General features: G+C 50.9%; 1 protein-coding gene across 1 annotated transcript; it reads left to right on the top strand.

The window, feature by feature from the left end:
* Window positions 1-6,361: 6,361 nt before the first annotated feature.
* On the top strand, window positions 6,362-11,924 carry LOC147119178 (uncharacterized). The gene is made up of 2 exons (XM_085984897.1): window positions 6,362-6,446; window positions 8,365-11,924. Exon 2 carries the CDS (start codon window positions 8,893-8,895, stop codon window positions 9,205-9,207), a length of 315 nt encoding a protein of 104 aa, XP_085841023.1. The 5' UTR covers window positions 6,362-6,446; window positions 8,365-8,892; the 3' UTR covers window positions 9,208-11,924.
* The last annotated feature ends 808 nt before the right edge of the window (window positions 11,925-12,732 follow it).

Below are 12,732 nucleotides of genomic sequence, written 5' to 3'. Positions count from 1 at the left end.
GACCATCGTGAGGAGATAAGTTTGGCCTTGCGATGGTGGCAGAGGACCGACGATGTCGACGTGTACGTGGTCGAAGCGATGGCTGGGTACCTCGAAGTCTCCCAGGGGTGCTTTTGTGTGCAGCTGTACCTTAGCCCGTTGGCAGGCGAGGCAGGAGGTGGCCCAAGTCCGAACATCTCTGCTGAGGCCGCGCCAGACGAAGCGCTTGGAGAGGAGTTTGACGGATGCGTGGGAACCCGGGTGAGAGAGCCCGTGGAGCGCGTCGAAGACGCGGCGGCGCCAGGTCTCAGGGACGACCGGCCTGGGTTGGCCGAGTGAGACGTCGCACGTGACTGCCGTGGCTTCGGGCCCGTGTGCGACTTTGGCTAGGCGTAGCCCAGGCAGGCTGGTAGCTGCCGAGAGGAGGTCTGGGTCCGTGAGCTGGGCCGCTGCTAGTTGTGCGTAGTCAACTGCGAGGTGATTCACGCAGATGGCGGGATGGGAAAGGCAGTCGGCGACAATGTTGTCTCTACCGGAGACATGCTGGATGTCCGTAGTAAACTCGGACACGGCCGCGAGCTGGCGTTGCTGCCTAGCGGACTAGAGTTCGGTGTGCTTGGCCATCGCGTATGTGAGTGGCTTGTGGTCCACGTACGCGGTGAAGGGGCGGCCTTCCAGGAGGAACCTGAACTGGCGGACCGACAGGTGGAGCGCAAGAAGCTCGCGGTCGAAAGTGGAGTATTTGACCTCCGGGGGGCGCAGTTGACAGCTGTAGAAGGCAAGTGGCTGCCACACGCCATTGGCCCACTGCTCGAACACGGCTCCGACCGCGTGGTTGGAGGCGTCGGTGGTGAACGCGACCCGGGCATCGGCCCTTGGGTGCGCGAGCAGGGTGGCGTCGGCGAGCGCGTTTTTGGTGGCGTCGAAGGCGGCTGACGTGTCAGTGGTCCAGGCTACGTCCATCTTGCCGGATTTACCTCAGAGGGAGTCATATAGGGGCTTCATGAGGGCTGCAGCTCTGGGGATGAACCTGTTGTAGAAGTTCACCATCCCGAGGAACTCCTGGTGGCCCTTGATGGTTGTGGGGCGGGGGAATTGCTGGACAGCCTGCACCTTGTTGGGCAGGGGGACGGCCCCAGCAGGGGTGATGCAGTGACCGAGAAAATCGATCTCGGTTAGGCCGAATTGGCACTTCGCCGGGCTGAGGATGAGCCCGTGTTGGGCTAGGCGCCCGAACAGGATGCGAAGGTGTTCGAGGTGTTCCTGTTTGGAGGAACTGGCCACGAGAATGTCGTCTAGATAGACGAATAGGAAGTTCAGGTCCCGGAGGACTGAGTCCATAAGGCGCTGGAAAGCCTGTGCTGCATTCTTGAGGCCGAAGGGCATCCTCAGGAACTCAAACAGGCCAAATGGGGTGATGACGGCCGTTTTGGGGATGTCCAAGGGGTGTACGGGGACTTGGTGGTAACCGCGCACCAGGTCGACCTTGGAAAAGACGGTTCGTCCGGCCAGTCGGGCCGAGAAGTCCTGGATGTGTGGCACCGGGTATCGGTCGGGGGTGGTGGCATCGTTGAGGCGGCGGTAGTCCCCGCAAGGGCGCCAGCCTCCGCCGGGCTTGGGGGCGATGTGGAGGGGTGAGGCCCAAGGGCTGCTGGAGCGGCGGATGATGCCGAGTTGTTCCATGGTGGTGAACTCGGCCCGCGCGATTTCCAGTTTGGCCGGGTTGTGTCTGCGGGCGTGGGCAGAAACTGGGGGGCCGGTGGTGGGGATATAGTGCTCCACACCGTGTTTGGCGGCTTTGGCCAAAAAGGTCGGGTTAGTGAGGGCGGGAAACTCGGCTAGGAGTGTCGAGTAGTCGTCCGTGGCTCTGGCGAGGCAGTAGGTCATCAGGCCGGCCGAACGGGGTGAATGCGCCGGGGATGGGGGCCATGGTGTTGATGTCGACGAGGCGGTGCCTCGGAATGTCGACAAGGAGGCCGTGGGCGCGTAGGAAGTCGGCGCCGATGAGTGGGCAGAGGACCTTGGCTGTGAGGAACTCCCAGCGGTAGCGGCGGCCCGTGAGGTCGAGCGTGACCATGCGGGTGCCATATGTGCGGATGTCAGAGCCATTGGCTGCGGCCAGCGTGATACCCCGTGTGCCGCGTTGGATTTTGAGGGCGGAGGCGGGGGGTGATGCTGTGCTGGGCCCCTGTGTCGCACAGAAATCGGCGGTTGGTTCTGTCGTCGGTGACGTACAGTAGAGGCCCCTTTTGCCCCGCGGCCATCGCGGGGGCCGGTGCGGGGGGGGGGGGTTTGAAAGTACACGGTGACGTGCAGCGTTGGGCCCTAGCGCCAAAACGGGTGTGGTAGTAGCAGTGACCTGGAGTGGTAGGGCAGTCGGGCCTAGTGGGCTGGGAAGCCCGCGTGGTCGTTGCCGTGAGGTCGGGCGCGACGTCGTGAGCGGACTGTGCAGAGAGCAGCCGGTCGGCCTTTTCGGCTATGTCATTCAGGTCCGTGGAGCCAGACTCCACAATGAGCGGGCGGATGCTGGCGGGGAGCTGCCGAATGAAAAGCGTGTGAAAGAGGGCGCCGGTGTTTTTGTCGTCCGAGAGGGACAGCATGTGGGAAAGCAGATCCGAGGGTGAAGCATCACCAAGGCCGGGGAGGTCAAGGAGTTGGCAGTTGCGCTGGTAAGAGAATGTTTGAAATTTTTTAAGGAGCGCGGCCTTCAGATGTTCATACTTGCCTTCCGGTGGTGGATCCTGCAGCGCTGCCCAAACCTTGGGGACTGTGGCGTAGGTGAGAGAGGAGACGAGGTAGTCGTACTTTGTGGCGTCGACTGTAATGTGTTTCAGCCGGAATCTGGACTCAGCTTGAACACACCAGGCTTCGGCCAGGTTCTCCCAAAAGTCTGGTAGTTTCACCGTGACTGCGTTTGCTTCCGCCATGCTAGCTTAGGATTCATCCTGAGCGTTGGGGTCACCAGTGTTGAGATACCACGGCAAACGTGGGAGTCGAGACCAGAGCTAGTAAAACACAACTGCTTTTATTCTACCTCATGGCAAAGAGAAACTGGAAAAGCCCGCGCATCCACTTAAATACTCCCCAGACAGGAAGTGCTCCCGGCAGCCTGTCCCTACGGGAAACAAGTTGCTGGAGGAAAGGGCCCCCGGCTGGGGGCGTCTGCTTAAACTGTCCGTGCCGCCGTGAGCGGATTATGTCCAGTGGTGGCGTGTCGCCACAATATATCAATTTTAGGTATTTCCCGGCCTTTATATATCACTTTCACCCTTATTTTTCCTTTGGGGTAGACTTTTTGCCCCATGTACGTCTTCAAGACAATCTCTGTAGCTTTCAAGGGTATATGTGAAAATAGCCACTTGTAGTCCCTTTGGTTTATGACTGTTAGGGCTGATCCTGTGTCCAATTCCATTTTCACTTGGACTCCGTCTATCTTGAGTGTAACCCAGATAGTCTGGTGATCCTCCATTTTGGTTACCTTATGTAGTTTCAGACAACCCAGCTCCTTGCTTCCGGAGTCTGTGTCACTTTTCTGTTCGTCTGAACTACTGTCCATCACCTGGTGTACCTTTTTGTACTTCTCCTGTGGAGATTTCTTAGAAGAAGGGTCAAACCCGAAACGTCAACTCAAATTTCTCTCCACGGATGTTGCCTGACCTGCTGAGTTTTTCCAGCATTTTCTGTTGTTATTTGAGATTTCTTACTGTTGGTTTTCTTCCCAGACCTGCAGACTCTTGCTATGTGTCCTGCTTTTCCACACTGTCTGCACACTTGGTCCTTGAACCAACAATCCTTCTGGTCATGTGTTGTTCTGCCGCAGCGATAGCACTTCCCTGTTCCATAGGACATTTCATTGGTGCCATATTCTTGCGGTCTCCGTTGTATCTCTGCAGCGCCCCTTGTGGCTGCTTCATGTGATACTGCCATACTGAAAGCCTTGTCCAGCGTAAGATCCTTTTCTGATAGAAGCCGTTTCTGGGTTCCTTCACTTTGCAGCCCACACACAAACTTGTCCCTTAACGTATCTGCTAGTTCCACTCCAAACTGGCAGTGTTTCGATAGCTTGCGCAGTTCCGTTAGGTAATCAGCATTGCTTTCGTCTTTGTGTTGGTTCCTTTTATGGAACTTAAATCGTTCTGCTATCAGCAGCGGTGTGGGGTTTAAGTGGTCCTGTTGGATTTCTACTATGCTTTCGAAATTCTTGTTCACAGGCTTCTCTGGGGTTATTAGGTTTCGCAGTAACCCATAAGTTTTTGCACCCATGGAATTTAACAAAACCAGTGTTTTCCTAGCATCTGGCACTTCATTCACCCTGCAGTACACCTCAATACGTTCCACATATGTCGCCCAATCTTCGACTTCATTGTCGAACGTAGAGATACTGCCACTCTTCTGCATCCCTGGGTGTGATTTAACTGTCAAAAATGGCGTCTCCCATGCTTCCCCTTCTTCTCCGCTGGCACAAAATGGCGTCTCCCGCGCTTTCCTTCCTTCCCGCGCTCGCCCTTCTTCTCCGCTGCGGCTTCTAAAAATGGCATCTCCCGCGCTCTTCCTTCTTCTCCGTGGCTCAATGGCGTCTCCCGCGCTCTCCCTTCTTCTCCCCGCGGACACTGTTCAGCCCTTGAGCCCTGGCTGTGCTCTGCGCGTTCTTTTTTTTTTGTGCGCCTTTCCCGTTTCCGCTGCTCGGTCCTGAACCCGGCTGTTGCTTTACCCTCTCTCTCTCCGTTTTGTTTTTCCTCGACGCCACTCGGTTTTCAACCCCCGGCTGCGCCCTGTGCGCTTCACCCTCTGTCTTACCCCATCGACGCTGCTCGGCTTTCTCTCCGCCGTCGGTCAGCTCCAGCCGCCGCTGTCCGGGAAGGGTCTGCACTGTACCTGTTGTCAATGTATTGCTGATCATCGTGGCTGGGGAACCAAGCCCGGCTCTCCACAGCCTCCCCTGCGATGTTCACTCTCTGCCGGACGACTGGGCGGTTGCTCGTGGTCGATGCCCGTGTTTCTGGCCTCGACTTTCTTCCACCGCCCTCCCGGAGCGAATCCTCGAAGGGAAATGCAGAGTTTCTAACCCCTGATCCTCTCTTAACTTTTACCGCTGCACAATAGAGAGCATCCTGACAAACTGTATCACAGTATGGTATGGCAGCTGTAGCTACTATGACCGGAAAGCCCTGCAGCGGGTAGTCAAAACTGCCCAACGCATTACTGGCACCCGGCTACCGACCATAGAGCACATATACCAGAAACGCTGTTTACGGAGGTCACGGTCCATCATCAAAGGCCCTACCCACCCCAGCCACAGTCTGTTCACCCTCCTGCCATCTGGGAGACGCTACAGATGCATTCGCACCCGTACGACCAGGTTTAGGAATAGCTTCTTCCCCAGGGCTGTCATCCTACTGAACTCCACAAATAAACTCTAAAGCCTGCACATCTGCCAATGCACTTTATTATGGTTATGTTTACGTTAATGTATTACAAGCCAAATGTATGTTGAATGTTTAAATGTCTTAATCTAAATGTACACTCTCGGGAGCCGCAAGCCTACATTTCGTTGTACTGCACTTGTGCACTAACAATGACAATAAAAGTTGATTTGATTTGATTTGAGTTGCAGGTAGATTCGAATCGACACTCGTCGCCACTGTTAGATCCGTGATTCTGAGAGTATGATGTTTTTCAATAACCACACGGATGCTGTAACTTAACAATCAACAGGTATTTACTGGAGTAGGGTAGTCTCAAGACTGGGGTACAGAGGCATGCTCAAGGCTTATATACAGGTGTGGTCACTGCCGGTACTACAGTATACAGCTGTAAAAGTAGTTCTCTCTTAAAGGTACATACACTACAAATACGTGTGCAGGATTTTTGCTAAATCGGTTCCAAAAAAGTGATAAATGATACAGTTCTATAAAGGGGTGGTTCAAAGGAACTTCAAATGAGTGTAAGTGAGACAGCCTATGACACCCACAAGCCATGTACACAAATGGAGCAAGCTTGGGGTTTGATCTGGTAAAAGGGGAACGAGATGAGAATTGAAATAATCCAGAGTAAGAAAAGGCCGAAAAATGGAAAAGTCGGTAACAGAACATCAATTAGTCTCATCTTATCATGGAAAAATCAAATATTCGACACACTGTGTTTAAAACAAGTATTTATTTTAAATATTTCTAAAGAATATTAATCTCCAGCCAATTATATGGGTTATTAAGATCATCAGAAACAAACCATAACAGCTAGAATGAACATGGTTCAGTCCTCAATGCAATCTCAGTAAATCATGTCTAGTCACTAATCCGGGCTTTTACCCAGCATACCCCGCGGTGGGGAATGTGCCTCAGCCAGACTACAGGAGCCCAGTGCGCAGGCGCGATACCGGGCTGTGTTTGCAGCATGCGCAGTGCAGTGTACGGGAGACGGGCAGAGGCTGCAGGCGGACAGATGTCAGGAGCGCAATTTTGCAGCGGGTACGAAGCGATGAGCCGCGGGGCACTAATAGAGTTGGCGGGTGGAGGGGAAAGGCTTCATCAACAGCTAGGGTAGGCCGCAGGCTCCCAATAATAACCTACAGCTCCCGCGTTTGCAGCTACCGGGCTTTTTCCTGAAAACAAGCCCAGGTTAACGGCCGCCATCTTTGTAAGAGAAAGCGGGAGGGTTTGTGCGCCGCCATCATGATTCAGCAAATAGCACCGCGCATGCGTGGCCCTCTTAGCAAAGGAACAGAGAGTGGGCGGGGCTTCAGGGTCCCAGTGACCAGGAGAGACGATCATTGACTCATTGATTTTATTCTCACTCTGCACACAGCGGGTTTCTCACTGTCTCTCCTGAAGGCGCTGGTAAATGCCGGGGTTACAGTTTACATCCCACAGGATTGTAACGGAAAGGCCCCAGATTTAGGCCCCAAGTACTCAGAACTGTTCAAGTCCCACTCCAGAGACTTGAGCATAAAAATCCAGGCTGACACGCCAGTGCAGTGCTGAGGGAGTGCTGCACTGTCAGAGGTGCCGTCTTTCGGATGAGACGTTAAACCGAGGCCCCGTCTATCTTCTCGGGTGGATGTAAACGATCCCATGGCACTATTTCGAAGAAGAGCAGGGGTGTTATCCCCGGTGTCCTGGACAATATATATCCCCCAATCAACATCGCTAAAATAGATTATCTGGTCATTATCACATTGCTGTTTGTGGGAGCTTGCTGTGTGCAAATTGGTTGCCACATTACAATAGGAGATGCAACACCTGCCCTTTCACCTCCTCCCTTCCCACTGTCCAGGGCCCCAAACATTCCTTCCAGGTGAAACAGCGATTTACTTGTCCCCCTTTCAATTTAGTATCCTGTATTCACTGCTCCTCTACATTGGAGAGACCAAACGCAGATTGGGTGATCGCTTTGCGGGACACCTCCGTTCAGTCGTCAGAGTGACCCTGAGTTTCCAGTCTTGTCATTTTAATTCTCCGGACCACTCCCGCTCTGTCCTCGGCCTCCTCCACTGTTCTAATGAAGCTCAACGGAAGCTTGAGGAACAGCACCTCATCTTTCGATGAGGCACTTTACACCCTTCCGGACTCAACATTAAGTTCAACAATTTCAGATCATAACCACTGCTCCCATTGTTTAGTACGGCAGCTGTTGGTGATTCTGCTATTCCATTTCCACCTCCTTTAGACCAATCTTTTGTTTCTTTACTTGCCCCATTACCATCTCCTTTTGCTTTGCAGCATCATTCCTTTGTCATTTCATCACTCCTGCCATCCATCCTATCACAGGCCTTCCGCTTTGTTCTTTCCTCCCCTCCCCCCTTTCCCTGCCTCCGCATTTGCTTAAAACCTGTTACATCTCTAAATATTTCCAGTTCTGATGAAATGTCATTGAACTGAAATGTTAACTCTGTTTCTCTCTCTGCGGATGCTGCCTGAGTATTTCCAGCATTTTCTGTTTTATTTCAGATTTCCAGCAGCCTCAGTATTTTACTTTTGTACAAGTGCAGAACTGAACCCAGCCAGAGTCAGCACCTTCTGTGAGGAGAGGGAGGGGAACCAGTGAGTGTAGAACTGAACCCAGTCAGAGTCAGCACCTTCAGGAGAGGAGAGGGAGGGGAACCAGTGAGTGCAGAACTGAACCCAGCCAGAGTCAGCACCTTCAGGGGAGGAGAGGGTGGGGAACCAGTGAGTGTAGAACTGAACCCAGCCAGAGTCAGCACCTTCAGGGGAGGAGAAAAATATTGGAGATAGTGTCATGGGTTTGGATTTCAGCACAGGGAGGAGGGAGAGTGTGTGGGATGGGGATTTACAGCTTTTGGGAACAAGAGAGGAAAAAATGTTCCATAGAAACTAGAATTGTCTGTTCTGAATTTCTATCCTGTACTTTTGTAAACTCCTTTTACAGGGTGTGAGAAGGGGAGGATTTACAGACGGAAAACTCAAACCAAACATCACATCAAGATCTGACAGTCACTCAATACAGCAGGACCTGTATATTATCTGCATTTGAATGTGGAAGGAGAAATGTTTTAACTAGTTACACAGCCTGAAAAAACATCGCACCATTCACAGCAGGGAGAAACCGTACACGTGTTGTGTGTGTGGACGAGGCTTCAACTGATCGTCCAACCTGGAGAGACACAAGGACACCCGCACCAGTGAGAAACCGTGGAAATGTTTGGACTGTGGGAAGGGATTCAATTATCCATCCCGGCTGGAAACTCATCGACGCATTCACACCGGGGAGAGGCCGTTCACCTGCTCCGAGTGTGAGAAGGGATTCACTCAGTTATCTGGCCTGCTGGCACACCAGCGAGTTCACACTGCAGAGAGGCCATTCACCTGCTCCCTATGTGGGAAGGGATTCACACAGTTATCCAGCCTGCAGAGACACCAGCGAGTTCACACCGGGGAGAGGCCGTTCACCTGCCCCATGTGTGGGAAAGGATTCACTCAGTCATTTAGCCTGCTGAGACACCAGCAAGGTCACACTGGGGAGAGGCCGTTCACCTGCTCCCTATGTGGGAAGGGATTCGCTCAGTTATCTGGCCTTCTGGCACACCAGCGAGTTCATACAGGGGAGAGGCCGTTCACCTGCTCTGTGTGTGGGAAGGGATTCACTAAGTCATCCATACTGTGGACACACCAGCGAGTTCACACTGGAGAGAGGCCGTTCACCTGCTCTGTGTGTGGGAAGGGATTCGCTCAGTTATCCACACTGCTGAAACACCAGCAAGTTCACAAGTGACTGCAGAGGTTGGATTCTGCTGTTATTGCTGCTGTTAATCACATCCAGGACTGAACCATGTTTATTCTGACTGTTGGAGTTTGTTTCTGCTGATGTTAAACTCCAGCCCAGTCATAGGGGTTATTAGCATTCTCATTATATAGCTGATTGTATTCTCGGGGCTGCAGCGTTCCGTTAAGAACCGCTGTCTGTGATCTTTCCCCATAATTCAGCGACTTTCACCAGAAATTAGTTTGCAATAAAATTAACTTTTACTTCAATCCTAAATTAATCTTTGGTACAAAATCTACAATTCAGTGTCTGAAAGTTTCCATTGATTAACATCTCCAATTAGAAAGTGCTGATTAATCCTCGCGGACAATTCTTACTGACTTGCACATCACACACAGTGGCACCTCCATTATCCACCAGAAAGAAGGGGAATGGGAATTGGTGGAGAATCGAGAGTCCCCAAGTGTTGCACCTCCCGTCTGATACAGCAATCCCCTCGGCACGGGAATGGAGACAAGTCCAATCCAAGTAATGGGCTGAGTTTAATCTTTCTGGGCCTGTGGGGCTGGTTTATATCAGACAGGGGGAGATTGGTGTCAGTGACTGTGGGGTTGGTTTATATCAGGCAGGAGGAGATTGGTGTCAGTGACTGTGGGGTTGGTTTATATTAGACAGGAGGAGATTGGTGTCAGTGACTGTAGGGTCAGTTTATATCAGGCAGGAGGAGATTGGTGTCAGTGACTGTGGGGTCAGTTTATATCAGACAGGAGGAGATTGGTGTCAGTGACTGTGGGGTCAGTTTATATCAGACAGGAGGAGAATGGTGTCAGTGACTGTGGGGCTGGTTTATATCAGACAGGAGGAGATTGGTGTCAGTGACTGTGGGATTGGTTTATATCAGACAAGAGGAGATTGGTGTCAGTGACTGTGGGGTTGGTTTATATTAGACAGGAGGAGATTGGTGTCAGTGACTGTAGGGTCAGTTTATATCAGGCAGGAGGAGATTGGTGTCAGTGACTGTGGGGTCAGTTTATATCAGACAGGAGGAGATTGATGTCATAGAATCACGTAAGTTTACGGCACAGGAGACCTTTCAGCCCATCGTGTCTGTCAAGGCTGAAAAGAGCTATCCAGCCTAATGCCACTTTCCAGCTCTTGGTCTGTAGCCCTGTAGGTTACGGCACTTCAAGTGCATATCCAAGTACTTTTTAAAATGCAATGATGGTTTCTGCCTCTACCACCCTTTCAGGCAGTGAGTTGCAGACTCCCACCACCCTCTGGGTGAAAATATTTCTCAACTCCCCTCTAATCCTTCTATCAATCACTTTAAATGTTTGTCCCCTGGTTATTGACCCTTCTGCTAAGGGAAATAGATCCTTCCTATCCACTCAATCTAGGTCCCTCATATTTTTATACACCTCAATTAAATCTCCCCTCAGCCTCCTCTCTTACAAAGAAAGTAACCTCAGCCTATCCAATCTTTCCTCATAGCTAATATTCTCTACTCCCGGCAACATCCTCGTAAATCTTTTCCGTACCCTCTCTAGTGCAATCACATGTGGTGACCAGAACTGCACACAGTATTCCAGCTGTGGCCTAACTAGTATTTTATACAGTTCAAGCATAACCTCCCTGCTCTTATATTCTATGCCTCGGCTAATAAAGGAAAGTATTCTGAATGCCTTCTTAACCACCTTATCTACCTGTCCTGCTACCTTCAGGGATCTGTGGACATGCACTCCAAGGTCCCTCTGTTCCTCTACACTTCTCAGTATCCTACTGTTAGAATAAAATTTTGCTGGACAAGATTTTGCTGGAAAAGACACAAACAACAAATTCGCTGACTGGGACTAATTGAATCACTGCACAGTGAGACATGCCACGCTTACGCATGGCTGGAACAAAGTTCACCTCGTGTCCTGACTGGGACTAATTGAATCACTGAGGACTAACAAGGTTCACTGGTATCCTATCATTGAACTAATCACTTGTATCCTATTATCGAACTAATCACATTCCGCCGGGGAACAAGACGGAACGAAGACCTGAAGAGGCAGAATTGGCAACACAAGTGTGTAAACTCCTGACTGGAGGAAAATAACGATATGCGCTAATAAACGAATTGATTGGATGAATGTAAATGATCTAAAACCAACTTCTTAGAATTGTATATAAGCTCGGCACGTACTACAATCGGGGAGAAGGTGCTGTCGCAGACCGCGTGGTTGCAGACGCTTCTCCCAGAGCTCTGTCATTTAATAAAGTTGTCTCTCTTACTCAAAGTCTAGTTTCCGAGGAATCATTTTTCCTACAACAAATTGGCGCTGCGAGCAGGGTGCCACGGAGCTGAACAGTCGTTCGAATCAGTGACCAGGGTGAGTAGTCAGATTTTTGACCGCCCATAAATCAGAGACACTCGACAAGGCGACTGAACGGCGAAGCGGCACCAAAACGAATCTGGGACACAGACTGAGTGGGTAAGAGACACTACTTGATTTGTATGTGTGTATTTGTATTTGTGTAATAGTAACTAAGTAACTAAGAAAAACCTCGGATCAGGAGGACACTTGTCTCAGACACCTAGCCTCAGGCTGGTTGTTAAGAGGGCAAATGCCCCACGCGTAGGCCAGGACCATGAAGTAGGTGTCGAGACTCCAAGGTGTTCTAAAGTCGTGATACTAGTCGAGTACGGTTAACATTTTTCTGCATTATATCATGTTGCTAAGTGAACTAGGAGATTATTAGTGTCGGTGTTGTAGGACCCTGATCAGGTAAACAGACACCGGGGAGGGGTAGAAACCCCGTCCAACAAGCAAGCGTTACACGTCCGGGCAGTTTTGAGAGAAAGACAAACCCGGACCTCTGAGAACGCTGGCATAGAGTGCGACAAGAAGCTCGGGTATTCTCGGAAGGAAAGAATAGGGGGGCTCTCTAAGGAACAGATCTCCAGACACGAAGGAACGATCGGTGAAGCAGCGGCGATGTCAGGTGAGGAAGTTAAGAGGGGACCTTCGGGCTCCCTCACATATTCTTATATGACAAACCGACAGTCGTTAATTAAGAAGATGCAGAAAGACGGTTGGGATGTGTCACAGACTTTAGAACTCCAGAGAAACTGGTTGACTAAACAGACAAAGGATAAAACCAAGAAGGCAGGAGTGTTATTAGTACACCAACTAGCAGGACTCATTGAACAAGTAAACGTAATAAAGAAAGTTGCACAAGACAAAGTACAGATGGTTACGGAACTAGAGACAAAGGCAAAATGTCAAGCAAAGATTATAAAGGAATTAGAGTGTGAGGTATACAAGGGAGGGGAGAATTTATGTGTCTGCACTAGTAGGGGGCCGACAATGTGAAATGCTGGTGGACACAGGCGCATCAGTTTCCGTCACTAACCTCCCCCTCCCCACGACTAGTAAGTCAATACTCCTGCGAGGACTCAATGGCACTAAAGTGCCAGCTCACTTGAGCACCACGCAGCTGGTGGAAATCGATAATATATACCTCCCCATGAAATTCTATGTGTGTAAA

This window comes from Somniosus microcephalus, chromosome 4, assembly GCF_052327205.1.
Source record: "Somniosus microcephalus isolate GS21.2 chromosome 4, FLI_Smic_1.0, whole genome shotgun sequence".
Lineage (NCBI taxonomy): Eukaryota > Metazoa > Chordata > Chondrichthyes > Squaliformes > Somniosidae > Somniosus > Somniosus microcephalus.
Note: the sequence above shows the minus strand (reverse complement) of the source record. Positions and strands in the feature narration are given on the sequence as shown.